This window comes from Alligator sinensis, unplaced genomic scaffold (assembly GCF_000455745.1).
Source record: "Alligator sinensis unplaced genomic scaffold, ASM45574v1 scaffold579_1, whole genome shotgun sequence".
Lineage (NCBI taxonomy): Eukaryota > Metazoa > Chordata > Crocodylia > Alligatoridae > Alligator > Alligator sinensis.
In genome coordinates this window covers 810568-831936 of record NW_005842023.1, presented here as the reverse complement: position 1 = coordinate 831936, position 21369 = coordinate 810568, and the positions used below count along the sequence as shown (strand labels likewise).

The window sequence follows — 21369 nt, the reverse complement described above, 5'->3', positions numbered from 1 at the left end:
GTCCAATGCAGCCCTTGTTTTTCTTCTGACTACCCATGTATCTGAAGGAGGACTTTTTGTTGTCCTCGATTCCCGTAGCCAATTTGAGTTTGGTTTTGGCCTTGGCTTTCCTAGTTTCATAGATTCATAGATGTTAGGGTCGGAAGGGACCTCAATAGATCATTGAGTCCGACCCCCTGCATAGGCAGGAAAGAGGGCTGGGTCTAGATGACCCCAGCTAGATGCTTATCTAACCTCCTCTTGAAGACCCCCAGGGTAGGGGAGAGCACCACCTCCCTTGGGAGCCCGTTCCAGACCTTGGCCACTCTAACTGTGAAGAAGTTCTTCCTAATGTCCAATCTACACTACACAAGTTCTTCCTAATGTCCACTACACTACACATCCTCTGCCAGCAGAATGGGGTCAGGGGAAGGGCAAGCTGAAGTGCTCTGGGTCAAGATCCAGGGGGGGCAAGGCGAGAGGGATTTGACGGTGGGGGTCTATTACAGACCCCCCAATCAAGAGGAGGAGCTGGACAGGGAATTTTCAGGCCAGCTTGCGGAGACACTAAAAGCAAGGGATGTAGTTGTCATGGGCGATTTTAATTACATCTGCTGAGAGGAGCAGTCAGCCGGGACGGACCGCTCCAGGAGGTTCTTGGCCGAGTTGCAGGACCTCCACTTGATTCAGGAGGTGCACAGTCCCACCAGAGGAGATGCCCTGCTGGACCTGGTCCTGGCCGCAGGCGACGACCTGGTAAGAGGCCTCCAGGTTCTTGACCACCTGGGCAATAGTGATCATCGCATGCTGGAATTCACCATCCAGCGTAGAGTGTCAAGGGCCCGCAGCAAGGTGGTAGCCCTAGACTTCAGGAGGGCCAACTTCAGTGAGATGAGGAGATTAGTGGGAGAGGAACTGGGGTCCTTGAGGGCAGAGGAACTCAGCGTCCAAGAGGAGTGGTCGTTCCTTAAGGAAACGATACTCGGGGCCCAAGGGGTGTCCATCCCGACAAGAAGCAAGGCGGGCAGGAGTGTCCAAAAGCCCCCCTGGCTCACCAAGGGTGTCCGGGAATGCCTGCTTGCCAAAAGGGTGGCGTACGCCCGGTGGAAGGGGGGTGTAATCTCCAAAGAGGAGTATACCTCCTCTGCTCGGGCCTGCAGGCGGGCTGTTAGGAAGGCCAAGGCGGAGATAGAGCTCGGATTAGCGTCCAGGATTAAGGATAACAAAAAGTCCTTTTTCAAATATATTGGGAGGATGAAGAAGGCGCCGGGTAATGTGGGGCCCCTGCAGGATATGCGGGGCAATCTGGTGGTTGCGTCAGAGGATAAAGCGGACCTCTTTAACCAATTCTTCACCTCCGTTTTCTTGTGCAGGGACCGGGACTTCCCTGCTGTGATAGAAGCCGGACGCGAGGGGATCGCCTTCAGACCTCAGGTTGGGGAGGACCGGGTTAGAGAGCTTCTGGAGGGGCTGGACGCGTTCAAGTCAGCGGGTCCGGATGCTCTCCACCCCAGGGTGCTGAGGGAGCTGGCTGGGGTTATTGCAGGGCCCCTGGCACGGCTCTACGAGCGATCGTGGTGCTTGGGCCAGGTGCCAGACGATTGGAAGGTAGCTAATGTGGTCCCCATCTTCAAAAAAGGGAAAAGGGAGGACCCGGGCAATTATAGGCCCGTCAGTCTTACCTCAATCCTGGGGAAGCTCTTTGAGAAGATCATCAAGGAGCACATTTGTGATGGGCCGGCATCCGAGATGATGCTCAGGGGCAATCAGCATGGATTTATTAGGGGGAGATCATGTCAGACCAACCTGATTGCCTTTTATGATCAGGTCACAAAGGCCATGGATGCAGGTGTCGCGGTGGATGTAGTCTTTCTGGACTTCAGCAAGGCCTTTGACACCGTCTCTCACCCCATCCTAATTAGTAAACTAGGCGACTGTGGCATAGATGCCTACACGGTCAGATGGATTGCAGATTGGCTGAAGGGTCGCACTCAGAGGGTGGTGGTGGATGGATCATATTCGACTTGGGGGGAGGTGGGTAGTGGAGTCCCTCAGGGCTCGGTCCTGGGCCCTGCGCTGTTCAATGTCTTCATCAGCGATCTTGATGTTGGGGTGGAGAGCAACCTGTTTAAATTCGCTCCTTGTGACAGAGGATGCAGAAAAGGCTGAAGTACTCAATGCCTTTTTTACCACAGTCTTCACAGACCACTGCACCTGGCAGCATGGTTTGGGAAGAAGGTGTGCAGCCAACAATGGAGAAAAGCCGGATGTGTGCAAGTCCATGGGGCTGGATGGGATGCACCTGCTGGTACTGAGGGAGTTTGCTGATGTGATTGCGTTGCTATCATCTTTAAAAACTCATGGTGATCGGGAGAGGTCCCAGATGATTGGAAAAGGGAAAATACAGTGCCCATCTTTAAGAAAGAGAAAAAGGAGGATCCAGGGAACTACGGATTGGTCAATCTCACCTCAATCCCTGGAAAAAGTGTGGAGCAGGTCCTCAAGGAATCTGTTTCTAAGCACTTGGAAGGAAAGAAGATGATTAGGAACAATCAGCATGGATTCATCAAGGGCAAGTCATGCTTCACCAACCTGATTGCCTTCTATGATGAGCTGACTGGCCCCATGGATGCAGGGAGACCAGTAGATGCGATATACCTTGACTTTAGCAAGGTTTTGATATGGTCTCCCACAACATTCTTGCAAGCAAGCTAAGGAAGTGTGAGTTGGATGAATGAACTGTAAGGTTTCATAGATGTTAGGGTCGGAAGGGACCTCAATAGATCATCGAGTCTGACCCCCTGCATAGGCAGGACAGAGTGCTGGGTCTAGATGACTCCAGCTAGATACTCATCTAACCTCCTCTTGAAGACTCCCAGGGTAGGGGAGAGCACCACCTCCCTTGGGAGCCCGTTCCAGACCTTGGCCACTCGAACTGTGAAGAAGTTCTTCCTAATGTCCAATCTAAATCTGCTCTCTGCTAGCTTGTGGCCATTATTTCTTGTAACCCCCGGGGGCGCCTTGGTGAATAAATACTCACCAATTCCCTTCTGTGCCCCCGTGATGAACTTATAGGCAGCCACAAGGTCGCCTCTCAACCTTCTCTTGCGGAGGCTGAAAAGGTCCAGTTTCTCTAGTCTCTCCTCGTAGGGCTTGGTCTGTAGGCCCTTAACCATATGAGTGGCCCTTCTCTGGACCCTCTCCAGGTTATCCGCATCCCTCTTGAAGTGCGGCGCCCAGAATTGCACGCAGTACTCCAACTGCGGTCTGACCAGCGCCCGATAGAGAGGAAGTATCACCTCCTTGGATTTATTCGTCATGCATCTGCTGATGCACGATAAAGTGCCATTGGCTTTTTTGATGGCTTCGTCACACTGCCGACTCATGTTCATCTTGGAGTCCACTAGGACTCCAAGATCCCTTTCCACTTCCGTGCCACCCAGCAGGTCATTCCCTAGGCTGTAGGTGTGCTGGACATTTTTCCTCCCTAGGTGCAGCACTTTGCATTTCTCCTTGTTGAACTGCATTCTGTTGTTTTCTGCCCACTTGTCCAACCTGTCCAGATCTGCTTGCAGCTGTTCCCTGCCCTCCGGCGTGTCCACTTCTCCCCATAGCTTTGTGTCATCTGCAAACTTGGACAGAGTACATTTCACTCCCTCGTCCAAGTCGCTGATGAAAACATTAAAGAGTATCGGTCCAAGGACCGAGCCCTGCGGGACCCCGCTGCCCACACCCTTCCAGGTCGAAGCCAACCCATCCACCACGACTCTCTGGGTGCGACCCTCCAGCCAATTCGCCACCCACCAGACTGTGTAGTCATTCAAGTCACAGCCTCTTAACTTGTTTGCTCTCTACAGGTGCGGGCCAGTACTGAATCATCCTCCTTGGTGATATTACCTGACTTCCAACCCTTGTAGGCTTCTCTTTTCAGATACAAGAGGTCCATAAGTTCTCTATTTAGCCACAGGAGGCACCCAGCTCTTTGTTACCTTTCCTACAGGCTGGGATGAACTTCCCTTGTGCTTCATGGATCGCATCCTTAAGGAGCAACCCTTCCTCATGGACTCCCCTCTCTGTTAGATCCTGGTTTCTCAGGGCCTTGGCAACCAGCCTCCTGAGCTTATGAAAGTTGGCTTTCCTAAAAATTGAGGATTTCTGCATTGCTGACTGATTTGCCAGTTTTGCAATGGATAGAGAAAGTGAGCAACTCATGATCGCCATCTTCCAGCTTCCCTTTGATTCTCAGGTTGCTCACTAGATCATCCCCCTATGGCCAGTACCAGATCCGGGAGCACCTTACCTGTTGTTGGCCCGTAGACTTCTTGAGACAAGTAGAGTTCGTCAGTGCATTAAGTCTGATATTGATACTACATCCATCCAGGTTTAACTTCAACAGGTTTCAGGCATTTGCAAGTGGTTTATGTGCACTGAACTTCTATTGTTTTACAGATTTGAAATGGGTTCCAATCACTTATGTGTTATTTCTGTCCCTAGCCTTTAAGGACATTTGTAGGCGACACTTTAAAGTAGGTTTAAAGCAGGTTAAATGCCTTTTGCGCAGCTTTAACAGCACTGCTGTTTGCACATTCGGCAGCGTATTGCGCATTAATTCTAGCTGCGGTAGCACATTCAACGCCATAATGTGCCGTAAATGACTTTGGGATGCAGCAAATGACTTTGGGGTGCTGCAAAGTAAAACACTTCCAAGGAGTTTTAGTTTCCTAGCCTACAGCCGTGAAGGGGAGAACTGGGCTCCGTGCAGCTCAGGGGCTGTGCAGGCAGACCATGCAGGCAGCCCTGCAGCAGCCTGGGAAGGCAGGCTCCACAGAAGCCTGATCACTGCCCCCCCCCAAAACTGAACCTGCCTGAGCTGTGCAGGGGTCCTGTGCTTCCCTCTGCAGCTGCAGTGCCCCCTGGGACTGCCCGAGCCAGGTACCTGCAAGTGGGTGCTACTGCTGCCGCGGAGGAAAGCATCAGCCCCCCTTCCCTTCCCCCCCCTGCAGCTCAGGGACCGCTCTGCCCACCAGCAGCTCATCCTCCCCTCCCTGCTGCTGGAGAGGCAGGTAAGGATCAGGCCCCGACACCGGTGTACACAACACGGGGGTTTACTACACCCCAAACTGAAGTGGTGTTTTAAAAAAACCTCTGCTTCTATGTAGGGAGAATTAAACCCCCATATCATGTAGAAATGCCCCAAGTCAGTGCTGGCTTCTTAACAATCAAGCAGGTTCCATTTCAGATAGCAATTGCTCTTCACAAGTGTCATCACAGAGCTCTTGGTGCAGAATGAACACAAATGCTTACTTGGTGATTCTGTTCTGAATCCCCCAATTAAAAATAACTCACACTAAGCATTTCAGTCCTTACAGATACATAAAGGATATTGAGTATGCAGAAGAATCCCTCTCTGCTAATCAACTCACAGCCCCATTAGATGCTTTCCTGCACTTCAGAGGCATCACTCTTTGTAAACTTTCCACTCAGGGACACAGGAGGAAACCCATTAACAAGAAAACTCTATATAACCTTAGTGGAAGATACAGCTTCTCATTAGGAAATTTAAGTTTTATGTGAGGGGGGGGAGAGAGAGAGAGAAAGGATGAATCTCTCAAAGCTTCCAATTCTTCTGCACAGACTTTGATACAGTTGAATTCTCATGGGATCTTCTACATTTCAGAAGTACTGCTTTCAGATCAAATTCACTCAAGCCCTTTGCTACCGAACTAAAATGCATGCTTATCTACCTCTTCATTACCACCTTGTGACAAAGAGAAGCAGACATAGCTAATCAATCAAAGCCCAGAGAAAAAGCAGCCAAAATTGCCAGCATCCCTTAGGGATGGCCTCTAGTAGATGTTAGTAGCAATAACACTGAACACTTTTCAACACAACGATGTACTGAAAGCACCAAACAGAATTAGTTAATTCTTACAGCACCCCTTTTGCAGGAAACAGGGAGAGATTAAGGGATTGCTTGTCAACCCAAGTCAGTCAGTGGAATAGAATGAATTAGAACTCAGTATCCCGATTTCTTACCACCATTCTCCTAATCTCTGGAACCCCTCTGCAGTAAACTTAATTTAAAAATAAAATGTGTTAAAGGAACGTAATTAAGGTTCCATAGTCAAGTACACTCTGATGTTTGGAAGTACCAGTATTAGCTCACCCAGTCAACAGTAATTAGGCGCCCTTGTGTACCTGCATTATGATACAGTTCAGAATTATGTGATCACATGCTATTTTTTCCCCCTGCTGGACTCCTGCCTATTCAGCAAATGGGCAACTATTCAGTACTTCTTATTCTCCTTATTCAGTGGGTGGTCCTAGTTTTGTTTAACAGAAGCCAGGCAAACCCTCAAAATTACTGATTTCCACATGAACAGGTATATAGTGCTCTCTGATATCTGATGCTACATAAACATAAATTAAATAATCTGCAGAAGTTGCCTGTGAGTTGAGCGGGGGAAGATTATCCCTATTTCACAGATGGGGTACTCAAACAGAAAAGGGATCAAAGAGAAAGATCCCCCAGTTTCAGGAACCCCACTTGAGATATTCATGCCATAATTTTTCAAAGTACTTAGCATTTAATAACACTTTACACACCTAAATTATAATTCCCAAATATGCAGCTGTGAATGCTCAGCACTTCTACAAAGAAAGCTCCAATATTTCAAGGCAGGTAACCAGAAAATGCAACATACACCATTGGTGAGCAGCTATGAAAAATTTGGCATGATTTGCCCAGTATCACCTAGGAGCTCTGTGACAGGCACAGGGAAAGAATCCAATTCTTCAGGGTGGAATTCAACTTTTTTAGCCACAAAACCATCTTTTGCCTCCTTGCAGTCCCCTGCCTCGTTTTACTACACACCTTCCAACTTCTGCAACAAATGAGGTAGGGATCCTACAGACAACAGCTTTCTTCCCACAGCATCATCCATCCTATGCACTGAATTAGGCATGGGTCCTGTGGAAAAAATAGGGTGTAATCATGTTATTAAAAACTGTATCATAATACATGCATGCCAGGCCAAATAAAGGTTGCATAAGCAATGCAAAGATTCAAGTGATCTAACATTTATATGCCTTAATTTTTTTATGTAATTTTCTACATTTAAAACTTTAATTTAATTCCTAATTAAAATGTCTGGAATCAAAACCCACATGCAGGGTTTGGATATGTATGAGCAGAGCTTCATCCCTCCCACTTGAGCTACTGGTAGCGCTAGTGGACAGAATATGTGGGGCAGGCACGAGAGGAAGAGTTTGCCAACAGATTTGTAGCTATTTTTGCTATCATCTGGAGAATGCCAAGACTCACTACCTGGTTCTGAAACCTCCTGATCGGTCCTCATCCCAACTCCTGTTGTCTTCTGCAGCAGCCTACACAGCCCTCACCCCGGTCTCTGCTCCTTCTCCCTTCCCACCCCCACCCCCTCCATATTCCTTAAAATTATTCTTACCATCCCTGCCCCTAAGTCAACTGCACCCCATTGTCTGCTTCCACCTCCTTAATCCCTCCAGTTTCTGTCCCCTGACATGCAAAGAAAACAATCTTGCCCCACATAAATACACCATTGCATTTTTCTCTCCTCCCTTCTCCTTCAGAGTGTCTGAGCATCAGCCAGGGGAGCACTGAGAGCAAAGGGCAGAGGAAGAGGGTGAACAACAGAACACAGGAGAAAGGCAATCTTCCTCCCCTCGTTTCCAGTGCTTGGGACCACAAGAGCTATTGATGGCCCTGCTCAAGCAAGTCTGCTGTGTAGTGCGTAGGGACGCCACACACACACGAAAGAGCAGGAGCTCATGCAGAGTATCCACAGAGAATTTAGCTGTGAAGTTCCAGTGAGCATCTCCTGAGTATGTGCAAGCCACATTGGTTCAAAGGTTTATAATTCAGGTGGACATTCACAGAGAAGGCAAAAGTGTTTCACCCTGGCAAAAAGGGTTAGCCCTCTGGCTACTGCCAAATTTCAAGTCCAAGCTCCAAGACACTCAAGCATTAGGGATGTTCAGCTAAATGGGGTTTGTTGTACTACATATTCATTTTTCCCTAATCTCATATTCAGAAATGGCTTAACTGTTTTAGCTGAAACTTCCAAAAAAGAATCAGCCCGAGACTGATACTCAGCCCAAATTATTCAAACTTGGGGAAAATTATAAGCAACTGAAAACAGGGTCTTGCAGAGGGAAGCATCAGGTAGTCTTAATTTGACTACAGTGGTTCTCCCCCTTTTTAGACCCAAGGCACTCCTCTCAGTTTTCAGAATTTAGCAGCACCCCATTTAAAAAATAATGTAAATGAAGTATGAAAATTGTAACATTATTTATTAACAAGTTATTAACTAACTGCATTACTATATTATAATATAATATGGTCCCAGCTTTGCCTGGCCCTGGCACATTTGCTCCCACCTGTACTCCAGAACACCAGGACATGGGTCCAGGTCACCCCTGGGGCAGGAAACAGGTTAGCCAATTTCTGGCCTTAGCTACACCTGGGGCCAAAATGGACAGAGCCCGGAGACACCATACCAGCAGGAATGAGGTGTCAGGCTATACACAAGGCATATGGGGGCATGGGTTAGGAGGAAGTGGTGATCAACAGACTATATAGGGGACCTCCCTCCTCATCCCAAGTGGGGTAACTCTGCCATGTGGGCTGTTCCTCAAAGGACTCTTGCACTGGGGACCAGAGCCAACTGGCCCCATAGCCCCCTCCCACTGGCCCTGGGAGTGTGCAAGGATCTGGAAGACAAGTCAAATAAGGCTGAAAAGTGTGGCTATGCATTTGCACAAGTACCCACCCAACGCAGAGCATGATGCTTAGACGGACTGGCACAGGGGTTGCCAGGGGTCGCCTCTTGTCCATGGAACTTTGGGGCAGGTTGGGGGGAGAAGCAAATGCCTTGCTTACCTCCTGGCATAGGGACTGGGCACTACAACACCCTTATAAGCATCTTGTGGCACCCCAGTTGAAAAAAAAAAAATCACTGCTTTACTGTCTCATAAAATGGATGTTCTTATGGGCATTTGCTCTGGCTCTTCATCCCCACTATTTTTTATATTTAAAACCCATCATCCCTTCCCCCTGTTACTTTTGCTGATCATGAGCAAAAGACTAGCTGCTCACACCCAGTTATCACTCATCACTTGGAATAGAGAGCAAAAGATCAAAACAGAACTAAATTTGTAAAAAAAAATCATAGCAGCATTTTGCTCCGTAGCAGGCAGGTAAAATAATTCTGTCTTTGTCCAAAACACAAATAAATGAATAAAAGCCCCTTTCTGAAAGTCACAGCTTTCATCACAGAATCAGGACAAGTATGTTGCATGTGTCATCACAATACCACCACAGTAATACATCTGCAGTGAATATGGTATGTATACATGTTTCATAAGCATTTTTGCTGTTGTGATTCAGAAATGACCCCCCCCTCCCCCCAATGGGGCAAAACAGTATTCTGACACCTAACTCCATCCATTTCCTGAGCTATGATGTACTACATGAATATATTGCATATCCCTATGTGTTCCTATCTAATGGCTAATTCTATCTGCATTTACTCCTTTACACTCTTGTGGCTCCCATACACCAACTGACCCTATCTTGGAAATGAACATCTGTGTCCTGAATGTCAACATGTGTTATCCTGTTTAGTTTTTCATCCAGAGATCAGCAAAAAGCGGGATTTCCTATTCAACATGGTCAAACAGTTATTTTTCCATCAAGGAGTTTCTAAAATGTCTCTTATGTACAGAAAGACAATGAAATGCAAACAAGGGCAGGTTTCCATGGAAGCATCAGGTCTGAAACTCAGATAATTACTGATTTAGATTTCCAAATAGCATATAACAAACAAAAACAAAGATAAGGCTGCATTCTAATTTGGAGTAGAACCTGGTTTACTCCAGCTAAGGATGTTGTCGTTCATCTCAAATATACACAATCTATTACCAGACAAAGAATTATTTAACACAGGATACCATTCTTTAAAAAGGGCACAAGGGAATTAGTATCAAAATCCTTCAACAAGCCTCCCAGTCCTTGCCTTCCCCAAATGGATCTCTCTTCCACATAGTTCTTTGTGATTTATACTTTTATTTGGGTAAAGCAACTCTGTCTTTCAACTGCACTGAAATATCAGTCTCTTCTTGCTTCCCAGAAGGAAAAAACTTGGATTAGAGAGGGTAGAAATTCCGAACAAGTGTTTTCGCAATCAAAAAATAAAAGTTAACATTTTTCTGAGTCAACATTGCCAAAACAGCTCTCTTTGTCCAAATGATTTTTTTAACAGACATTTTATTGAAAATATTTAAAAATTGTTATAAGAATATGTACTGATTTTTTTCATTTATTAAACAGATTTTGACACTTCAATAATATTTGGATTAGCTCTAAATGGTATATCCAGACTTCTAATATGCATAAAAAGAAGTGTAAATGGAAAAAAAAACAAAATAAATTGTTATGGGCAAACATCATGGTGCCTGCTTAGCAATTAATAGTAAAATACGTGTAAAATTTTTTTTTTTCCCCTTTATTCTGATGCTCAGAGAAAAATGAGGTAGGGTGCCTGAAAGCTCATCTTTATCTATCCCAAACATGTAGATGCTCCAATAAAAGATATCATCCACAAGAAGTCTGGCTTCTTGCATAGAAATGAACACCATAGTCCATCTTTGGGCAAAGTTAATGAGAAGATGGCAGCAACAAACAGCAACGATCATGTGAAGCAATAAAATGGCAACTGTTCCTCATTAGTCAAATTTTAGTTTTAGGCGAGACAACAAGACTTACGGTCTTGTTGGTAAGGCCCCCCTATCAATGGGCAGGATGTCCCTGTTGCTCTTCCCAGATTGGTCAGCTGCTTTAGACATTGTTGGCTGTGAGATTGGGCATCCATATCTGCACACGTGCAGGTGGGGACAGGATCACTGTCAAAACTCCATTCTTTGATTCAGCGAGATATCCCTAGAAAGTGTGTCAAAGTTTCTTGTTCCTCCCCTGAGCTCCATTGTGTCAAATTCTCAGGGTGTATGTGTGTGCTTAATCCATTCCACCTCTTTTCCTTCTGTGAGCTATCTTACTACACAGCAATGGGCTTTTGCATCTAGATTAAATGAAGCAGTTTTAGCTGCAGCATCATCAGCAAATGGGCAGCTGTTAAATTGCACCATGTAGTTGGAATACCATGAATCTTTGAAAGACCTCAGAGTCTGTTCACTGTTTAGGCTGGAATTGAAGATTAAGTTTTTCCTCATTGAAAAACAGTTTCACCTATTTAGGAGGGTAGTAAAACACTGGAACAGGTTACCTATAGAAGCTGTGAACTTTTTGTCCTTGGAGGTTTTTAAGACCTGTCTAGATAATGCCTTGGCTGGGATGATCTAGTTGGGACTAGTCCTGCTCTGAGCAAGGGGTTGGGCTAGATGACCTCCTGAGGTCCCTTCCAACACCAATTTTCTATGATTAAAAAAAAAAGGGGGACCAACAATCTGCAGCCTCAAAATGGTATGCAGTGTGACTCAAGTAGCTGCTGAAATACTTTGTGATACAATGTATACAAATCTGACTGAAACCTTTAAGTTGAATTCAAGTAGGCTTTTCAGCTAAAAGGGAGCTGAGGAAATAGTTTATCACTTGGATATATCATGTAATTCTTTCTTGCAGGGCTATTATGACAATGTGATGTGCCAATACAGGCAAGTCCTGCTTAGCATTCTTAACTGGTTCCTGAAAAACCGAGCATTAAGAAAAACTGAAAGTATTTGACGACCCACGATGGCGACCACAATTGTTTTTAGTGACCCAAGATGGCAACCACGAGTGTTTTAACGAAACTCACTGAGCGCTAAGTGAAATCAGATATCAATTTAAAATGACTGTAATAGCACTAAGTGAAACAGCGTTGCCTGTACACTGAAACTGAATGAAGCAATTCTCAGTCTTTCCAGCTGGAAGACACACAGCAATTAAGACAGGATGGATAGATCATCAACGGGAAAAAAAGGAAAGACAGAATATCTACCCCATGCTAGTACTGAGAGACTGTCTGCTTTACTGCAGTGGAATCTAAATTGATCAGCCAACGTTTGCTTTTTATTATACACATTTCCTGACCTAAATCAAGGCTGTTTCCCTTTGCTTACTGACCTGCATAGTCAGAGATCTCTGGATAAGATTCTTTACACATTTCAGAACTAGGACTTCTCTGACATCCCCACTCACTCACTCCATTTACCCTTCACAACTTCTCTAAGCAAAAAAACAAAAGAAAAACAAAAGGCAAACAAAGAGAAAAATGCTTCCAAAATGTTCTGTTACATGGTTTCAAGACCTGTAGAAACTAAAACTAAACATATGGGGTCGCCAATATGGTTTAAAAACAGAACAAAAACTAAGAAGGGGGTGGAGAAAAGACAGAGCTAGCACTGGTGGGAGGCAGGAACAGACATTATCGCTATCCTAATACTATCTCAGTTAAGCTTGTCACTGATGTTACCCTTTGCATTTAGTGACAGCTGCTGTGTATGGATGTATCTAGACACCCAAAACCACAGTCCAGAGAGACAGGATAACACTCCTAGTCCTGCACAGAGGGGAAGGATTCCTTTTTTACTATGAGCAGCAGGGAATCATCTTTGTATGTCACATCCATAGAACTATTGCCAGAAAAAAAAAAAAAAGCAAAAAACAATCAGCTACACAAATGCACAGCGACAATCATGAAACTGTTCTGAAACTTAACAGTTCATCTTCAGTTAAAAACTGAAGGTTAAAATGTCTTCTAAGGTTATAGCTGTAAGCAGCAGAATGGTTTTATCTTTCTATTTGAAAAAATGAAAAAAAAAAAAAACCTAGGAGAGAAAAATGCGGAGAGAAAGTTAGGTTGCACATACGAGAAGTTGACAGTTGGGATAAGCCACATTTACAGTTGGCCGTGAACCCTTAATTTGACCCATGTGCATTATAAGGCAGCATATTTAACTGAACAATCAGAAACCGTATTTCCTGCCTGGTTCTCTGCATACTTTGGATGTGTAAGGGATCAAGTAAGGGATAGCCAATGTGGTCCCCATCTTTAAGTAAGGGAGGAGGGAGGACCCAGGCAACTATAGGCCCACCAGTCTTACCTCAATCCTGGGCAAACTCTTTGAGAACATCATCAAGGAGCACATCTGTGATGGGCCGGCATCGGGGAGGATGCTCAAGGGCAACCAGCACGGTTTCATTAGGGGCAGGTCATGTCAGACCAACCTGATTGCCTTTTACGATCAGGTCACAAAAGCATTGGATGCAGGTGTCACCATGGATGTAGTCTTTCTGGATTTCAGCAAGGCCTTCAACACTGTTTCCCGCCCTATCCTCATTAAAAAACTAGGCGACTGTGGCATTGATGCCTACACAGTCAGATGGATTGCAAATTGGCTGAAGGGTCGTACTCAGAGGGTGGTGGTGGACGGGTCATATTCAACCTGGGGGGAAGTGGGCAGCGGAGTCCCCCAGGGCTAGGTCCTTGGGCCTGCGCTGTTCAATTTCTTTATCAGCGATTTGGACGACGGGGTGAAAAGCAACCTGTTCAAATTTGCTGATGATACCAAAATTTGGGGTGAGGTGGGCACGCTAGTAGGGAGGGAAAGACTGCAGAAAGACCTGGATAGGTTGCAGGGGTGGGCTAACAAAAACAGGATGCGTTTCAATACGGACAAGTGCAGGGTGCTGCACTTGGGCAGTAGTAACGGGCAACACACTTATAAGATGGGAAACTCCCTTCTTGAGAGCATGGAGGCAGAAAGGGATCTTGGAGTCATCACTGACTCCAAGATGAACATGGGCCGACAATGCGAGGTCATGGTCGGCAGGGCTAACCGGACCCTATCGTGCATCCACAGGTGCATCTCAAGTAGGGCCAAGGAGGTGATCCTCCCCCTCTACGCAACACTGGTCAGGCCGCAGCTGGAGTACTGTGTCCAGTTCTCGGCACCCCACTTCAAGAGGGATGTGGACAACATTGAGAGGGTCCAGAGGAGGGCCACCCGCATGATCCAGGGACAGCAGGGCAGACCCTACAATGTGAGGCTACGGGACCTGAACCTGTTCAGCTTTCACAAGAGAAGGCTGAGGGGGGACCTGGTGACCATCTATAAACTCACTAGGGGGGACCAGAAGGGTTTGGGGGAGATCTTGTTTCCCCTAGCACCCCCCGGGATAACAAGGAATAACGGCCACAAGTTGTTGGAGAGTAGGTTTAGATTAGACATCCGTAAGGACTACTTCACAGTTAGGGTGGCTAGGATCTGGAACCAACTTCCAAGGGAAGTGGTGCTGGTTCCTACCCTGGGGGTCTTTAAGAAGCGGCTTGATGCCTACCTGGTTGGGGTCATTTGAGCCCAGTTTTCTTCTTGCCCAGGCAGGGGGGGGTCGGACTTGAAGATCTACAAGGTCCCTTCCGATCCTACTTCTATGATTCTATGACAATTAAGGTTTCCAGATTTATGGGTGCCCACCTATTCCCTTACTTGGTTTTACAACCCCAAAAGCACTCTTGGAACCATTTTCCTATCACAGATATAAGGCACATCTGCTGACTATAATCTATGATTTTTACTCAGAAGGTACAACTATATGAACACAAACAACTATAACTGTGGGGTGAACTGTGCCATGCTCAGCACATCACCAGTGTCCAAGCATCAACAACAAAATAAAGATCTTAACTAGGATTATGTACAAGTCCCTGAGGAAGATTATCATTCACTGTAATGTATTACAGATTTCACTCTGCCAATGAAAGTCACCTCAGGTACAACTATCCAGCATAAAACCCCATACATTTCAGTAAATTTACAGGCTAGTTGGCTTAATTCAGGATTTCAGATGCTTGTGAAGTTCTGGAGAAGCTTTCAGTCTAGGGGTGAAATGTACTGTGATGGGCACAGATCATAGATGCACCAAGAAGGCAGACCTTCCCTTAGCACAGAACAGTTGAGCTACAAAGTATGTTAAAAACATACTGCCTGATTTCTGACAGTTCAGGTACGTATTTATAGGCACTGCCAGAGCTTTGAAGAGTAAAAGGGGAGCCTGAAAAGAATTTGACAAGTGTAACAGTGAGAAGAAGGAGCCTCAGAAAACATTCTCCTTTCTTATGACTGTACACAAAAGGAGTCAAATAAAGTCCCTCTTTCTTGAAGCAGTCTGGGGGACAATAACATTAGTGCTTCAGTGACAATCTTGCAACAATAACAGCCTAACTCTTCTTAAAAGCCTGACCAAACCAACCAGATTTAAATTCCACCCCCACAATAGATCTTATTACCATTAGCAGTAAAAATTACTTCTAAAATACAATATGGCGCAAATGCAAAGTGACTTGAAGTGAACGGACTAGGTGTGCAAGACTGCAAGATGTGGAAATTGGCGCTGTTTTTAGATCTGCAACAGAATCTATGCCAGAATGGAAATTTCTTACAACTTGTTGGTTGGGGGCTGCCACTTTACCATATAAATGCATCTGTATACTAACAGGCACAATCTCATTTGTTGATATTCCCAAGAGACAAGGTCCAGAAATACAAAAGCTAATGCCATGCTCTGTAGCTAGGAGGAAATTAATCATGCAGCATCTCTAAAAGCACATGGCACTGAAAGATGAGAATATAATTGCTAGTACTCGTCAACAAGCCAAGTAATTTGAACACAGCTACTGAGTTTTTCAACAAATACAAAATGATTGAATGAATAGGGTAATTTTACAAATGGTAACATGACTATTTAATTTTGGACAGTTATGCCATGTGTGGATATTTGTTTAAAAAAAAAAAAAAAAGAGGGGGAAAAATTATTTCATGTCTGGATTTCCACTGCCTGACTTGCCAGGCACTTTTACTTACCCGGCATCACTCCTTTGATATCACTTTCAGTGTTCATTTTGTTCTTGTGAGTGAAGTGAAGGATAAGTTTCTTGGATGCCTCAAACTGTTGTGTGGCCATCAGCCACCGAAGGGATTCTGGGAAAATACTTCAAAGAGAAAGTGTGTTAGTGGATGCCTCCAAGTGTCTGTCAGTGGGAGCTTATTGCCTTTATCTGTTTCCTTTACCATTATTACTTAATTCTCTGATAATGTAAGAATTTCCTAAAGTATACAAAAGCCTTTTGGGTTTTTTTTGCAAACAGCATAAAAACCAGGAAGACACACGCACACACTGCCAACTGAGCATGGGCACTTTGTGTTCCATCATCCCCCAAACCTTTTGACATGGATTCATATATAAAAAGCTTCCTATCACACCACACTGTTAGTAAACAGGGCACCAATAAAACAAAATATGGTATGTCAATAGAACTGTGGTCATTACAATGTATGAAAGGGTTGGGGAAACTAGGAAGTACAGTTTGCAGTAGCCACTAGCTGCCAAGTCCAGAATGAGTTTTGTAGTTTCCAGATAGCAGTTTGAATCAGAAGAAAAACAATTTTAGTTAACGGAAGTGACTTGAAGTTTTATTAATCTGGAAGAATAAAAAAAAAAAGTGCAACAGTGATTTTGTTATAAGGCATGTTGTTTAAATATTTGCAAAATATAAAACCTTTTTCTTCCGAGTCCAAGGTGACCAAATGCCCATACAGATTTTAAGGCCTGCTTCAGACTAAGCAGTTTGTACTGCTGTAAATGTTTAATAAGCATACTTGTTTTGTTATGGAAAAAGGTCATTTTAATGAAAACAAATTTATTTTATTTGCATATTATGCATTTCATTTGTATAAAAATGTCCCATGTATGGCAGACTACTCAACAGAATATGGAATGAATACTAATAAAACTCAAAATAGAGTACTACTTGTAACATAAACATCACAGGAAACAGCACTAAAAAAGAAAAGTTAACACACTTCTGATCGCATTAACAGCAATATTTTAGTTTTAAACTTCAGTTTCCCTTAGGTGAGTGAGGAACTGGGAAAGCTTTTACATTTAGGAACACACTTGAAAGAAATCTTCTGGATAGGAGTTGGCATAAACGTGATAAACACAGTATCCCAAATAAAGAACACAGGAGAGGGACCAGATTTTCATTTGCCCACAGCATCCTGTCAGCAGACCAGACTATCAGACCCTGAATAGGTCATCTAATTGTCACTTCTGGACTATGAAAATAAAACTCTATAAAAAAAGGAAGGCTTATGAGAATTTGGAGAGCTAATAAATTCCAATATAAGGACAGGTTAAGAGATCCTGACTTAAACTGATTAGCAGAAGGTATCTTTGGAAATTACTAGACTACTCTGGTAAGCTAAGAACTAAGAGGCAGCTGGCTTGGGTGTCATTAAAAGCAGCTGTCAGATCCATGTTCTGATGCTTGGTTACCCACAACCTATACCTAGTAATGTCCTATTAAAAACACATTTACCCAATAAAATACTTAAGCAATAACCATGAAAGGACTCATATTCTGTGATGCAAACATAGCACTGTGTACCCTACTGTTTAAGGGTGGTTCTTAAAAATATATCTCAATAAAAATACACATTTATTTTCTTTAACTGCAGATGTTCACTCTAATCTCTTGATCTCCTAACTGACCTTCCACATAGTTTTTAGATCCATTTTTGTATAGCACCAATAAGGCATGTACAGAACTCAACATAAAGAAACCCTACAAGGCATAAATGCATCTGAGGACCATGATACCTTCAGTCATTTTTAAAGGTGCCTTATCCTCCTCTATGTGGAGCTCAGTTTCACCATCCCCACTCTGTGTTGAGAAACTTAAAATTGTACTGAACTCTCTAAAGTATAAAATTAAATGATATCAGAGATTCCACCACAATGCAGTGGCCTTTGCTACAGATGCAGAGTAAACATTTGTGTGTTTGAGGTAATGGAGGGACATGGAAATTGAGTAGTCAGTTGCACAGCCTTCTGGGGTTAAGAAAGACAGCACACATTGCCCTGAGCTAGAACAAAACCCTAGAGGAAGAAAAAAAGAATATTGATTGCGTGCATTAAAAAAAAAATAGAGGATCTATCTTAAAAACCCAATAGATCAAAGAACACTAAGCATGTACAGCTAAACATTCAGCCATTCCCTTTGACAGTAAAATAAGCTATTTTACTAACTCTTCCCAGGTGTCTGTTTCAGCATATTTTCTTGCAGAAAATATAGTTGTGAGAAATTCCCCATTTTGTAAGTCTACCCTGAAGAGTCCAAATGAAATACACCTTCCACTGTGTTGCTCTTGACAGCTAAACAAGATTGCCTGCTCCTCTACTTTCTTTAAAATACATTCTCTCACTCCACTTCCCCCAGAAGCATGGGCACATACACACCCCAGAAACCTTTTAGCTAGAAAACCAGTGATGATCCAACCACTGAAGGAAAAGAATTGCATCAATACTGGCATTGCTCATTATTCCCTCAAAGTCTCAGACTTTTCATGCTACATGTGTAGTACATTATTTTGTTATCAATATTCATTTCCAGTAGGCACTGTCCAAGAGAAGTAGGTTTATCCAGGCCCTGAGGAGCGTGGCCAAAGGGCAGACAAAGGGTAACGTGAAGGGTTGAAGCATGGGAAACATTGCCATCTACCCCTCAATTATAAGTCAGGTATGTTTTCTGAATTATATAATTAAAGTAAGTCATGAAAACAAGACTTTCAACTCATTTATAAAGGGAAACTGATCTTGTGAACACTTAGACATGTATCTATCTGTTTGTCAGCAGTTCCACTGACTTAAAAAAACAGGGAGAAGGCCTCAGAGTCACCTTACTACCTGGTTCTCCTCCAAAACGGTTACCGCCTATGTGTAAGGTGAGAAAAGCACCAGCTATTGCAGCCTCAATGCTAAGAAGATAACAGAAAAGGTGAATAATGGAGAAAGAAATTAATAGGTAGTTGAACATAGGGGAGAGAGGGAGAGGAACAAGGGAGGCAACAGTGGATTCAAAAATTGGACAGAAGGGACAAAGGGAAAAGAGTACTGTAGTCAGGGTCAAACTGTTTAAAATTAGATACCCATTTTGTGGACAAAATGGGGGTCATGATATATGGAAGTCAGGTTACATCTTTGCTAGAAATTGGGCTAAACCCAATAATCAGATTTGTACCTACAACCATGCTTTCCTCTCTGCACAACTTGGCCAGTGGATATTACTTTTAAACCAAGTAGGTGGTAACTCCTCTACTCTTACAGAGATGTTGTATGTTAGTCTCCTCTGCAGGGACAAAACCGAGGAAAGTGCAGATGTATGGGACAGAAGAGAAGGCTAAGCTGGCCTCCTATCCTTCAGATTCTCAAGCCAAGAAATGGGTACACAACTCAGCAGCTGCCACAGCAGAACTGGCCAGGATACTGAAACATAAATGGAATTATAAGACCTGGGAGAGCTAGAATCACTGTGTTTCCTCACATACCACACACTGCTGAAAAACACATGCACCTTGCTCTGGGAAGACAGAATGAAGACCTTTCCACCCCACCTCCCATCCCAATCTCACTTGCCAGAGCATGGGTGCAACATGACTGGATGCCTAGGCCACATGGAGGAGCAGCGAAGACAACTCATCAGCATCATTCAACTTCTCACTGCAGCTCCACCACTAGAAGCTTAACCGTCTCATAGTTGGCAAATGGGCTGCTCAGCCAAAAGCTACTGCCAATTTGACAGTGGCTGGGAGAGGGTTAAAACTGCAAGTGGTGGAGCTGAAGGGAGAGGGTGAGTGACAAGAAGGTGAGTGATGTTGAGTAGACTCTGCCCCTCCTTCACGCAGCTGAAGGAGCACAGCCCCCAGCAGGTATTCAAGCACCCCTATTCCTCCATTCTGGTGTGGAAATCAGTTTTCTTGCTTAAGACATTCATCCCAAGTTTGGAGGGGTAATTTTTTGGGAGAAAGGGTGTATGTGGTATGCAAGTAAATACAGTATTGACAGACTGCTGGCATCTCTGGCAAATACGTGAAAACCTCCATCGCTCACACAGACCTCAGTTTTTGTACACAAATCCTTCTGCAAGAGTCACTTACCCAGTTGCTATCTAAGGGCGGGGGCAGATGTAATGTCTGAAGCACCTCTATGGATGTGTTCATCTGCACAACTCTACAGATGTCCATACCCTTTGGAGCACTCCAAAACTAGCCCTCAAGGAAACAGGTACTATTTAGAGCACTTCAAAATGAAAAGTTTCCTGTTACATTTGAGTGCTCACCCCACAGTGAGCGCTTTCCTGGAGTTCCCCACCTGCTGGACCTGGGAGATTGGAGGACATTGCAGGGACATTCCAGGACAGTGGAGATAAAGTGAGCAGGAGAGCACTCACTGACATTGGCTTCATGCCCTGTGCCATTACGGGAGTGAAGAGCCACAGACCCTGGAGGACCAGGGGCTTCTCCACTCTGCTTCCTCCACTATGTCTGACAGGGAACAGAGCTGCAAGTCATTGCATCTTTCTGTCATTCCTACCCTCCTTTGCTGGAGAGCAGCCGCAGCAATTTTGAATTGCTTCAGCAGGGAGGAACAGGAGTGGGAGAGAGGGCTGCCATGGGCTGTACATCTGTCCATGACTGAAATGCTCCATTTTTTAAATGCTTCAAATGTTAGGACTGTCCCCACCCCATGAATGCTGTTACCAACTATGTACTGTTATTACTTTCATATTGTTCAATTGAAGAAGTGGTTACAGGTGGCCTCCTGCATGGGGTATCACCAAAGTCAAAGGAACTCTGTGTGCACAGACTAACTATAGGCTTGGGCCTACCACAACTGAACAACTGAGTGCTTCCCCTGAAAGTAATATGACTCACCAAAAGAATCTCTGAAAGGCCGGACAGGCTGTAGACTCCAGCCTGTACAACCAGGGCTGGATGAGACCTCATGAGGTCATCTAGTCCAGCCCCTTGCTCAAGGCAAGGTCATCCCTGACCAAACCATTCTAGCCAAGGGTTTGTCTAATCTGTCCTTGAAAATGTTCAGAGATGGAGATCCAGAACTTTTCTAGGTAGTCTGTTATAATGCTTGACCACTGTCATAGTCAAGGGTCATAATTTGGTCCTTGCAGATGTTGATCCAGCTATTGTCAGAGATAAAATAGGAGAGCGCGCGAGACTCTTATTCTTCCTCCTCACCCCCTCCCAGTGTTTGTATACTTCCAGCATTGAAAATGCACAAGCCTAAAGAGAAAAAGCCTTTAATTGTTCTAGTTACTCAGGACGACAACCAACCACAGGAAAGATGATGGAAGATACTGTATATCTCTATGATAAAAAATGCCCCCATCAGCAGCTTGAGGTTTTTAAACAAACTTCCTAATTGCTTTGCCTCAGCCAATCAGGTTGTTAAACAACAGCATAGTAAGCAGAAATGCTGCTTTAATATTTAATGCG

The 21369-nt window shown here is 44.4% G+C and overlaps 1 protein-coding gene across 4 annotated transcripts in view; it reads right to left on the bottom strand.

Annotated features, from left to right (window-relative positions):
• Nucleotides 1–21369, bottom strand: part of SLC22A23 (solute carrier family 22 member 23) — a 190660-nt gene that overhangs the window by 32605 nt on the left and 136686 nt on the right. For 2 of the 4 annotated variants that reach the window (XM_025202391.1, XM_025202389.1), the window contains exons 5-6: nucleotides 15880–16007; nucleotides 6854–6949 (exon numbers count right to left, since the gene is read on the bottom strand). In XM_025202391.1, the coding sequence (XP_025058176.1) occupies nucleotides 6854–6949; nucleotides 15880–16007 (224 nt within the window). The remainder of the gene's footprint in view (nucleotides 1–6853; nucleotides 6950–15879; nucleotides 16008–21369) is intronic. The other 2 variants (XM_006022193.3, XM_025202390.1) reach the window with 1 other exon arrangement.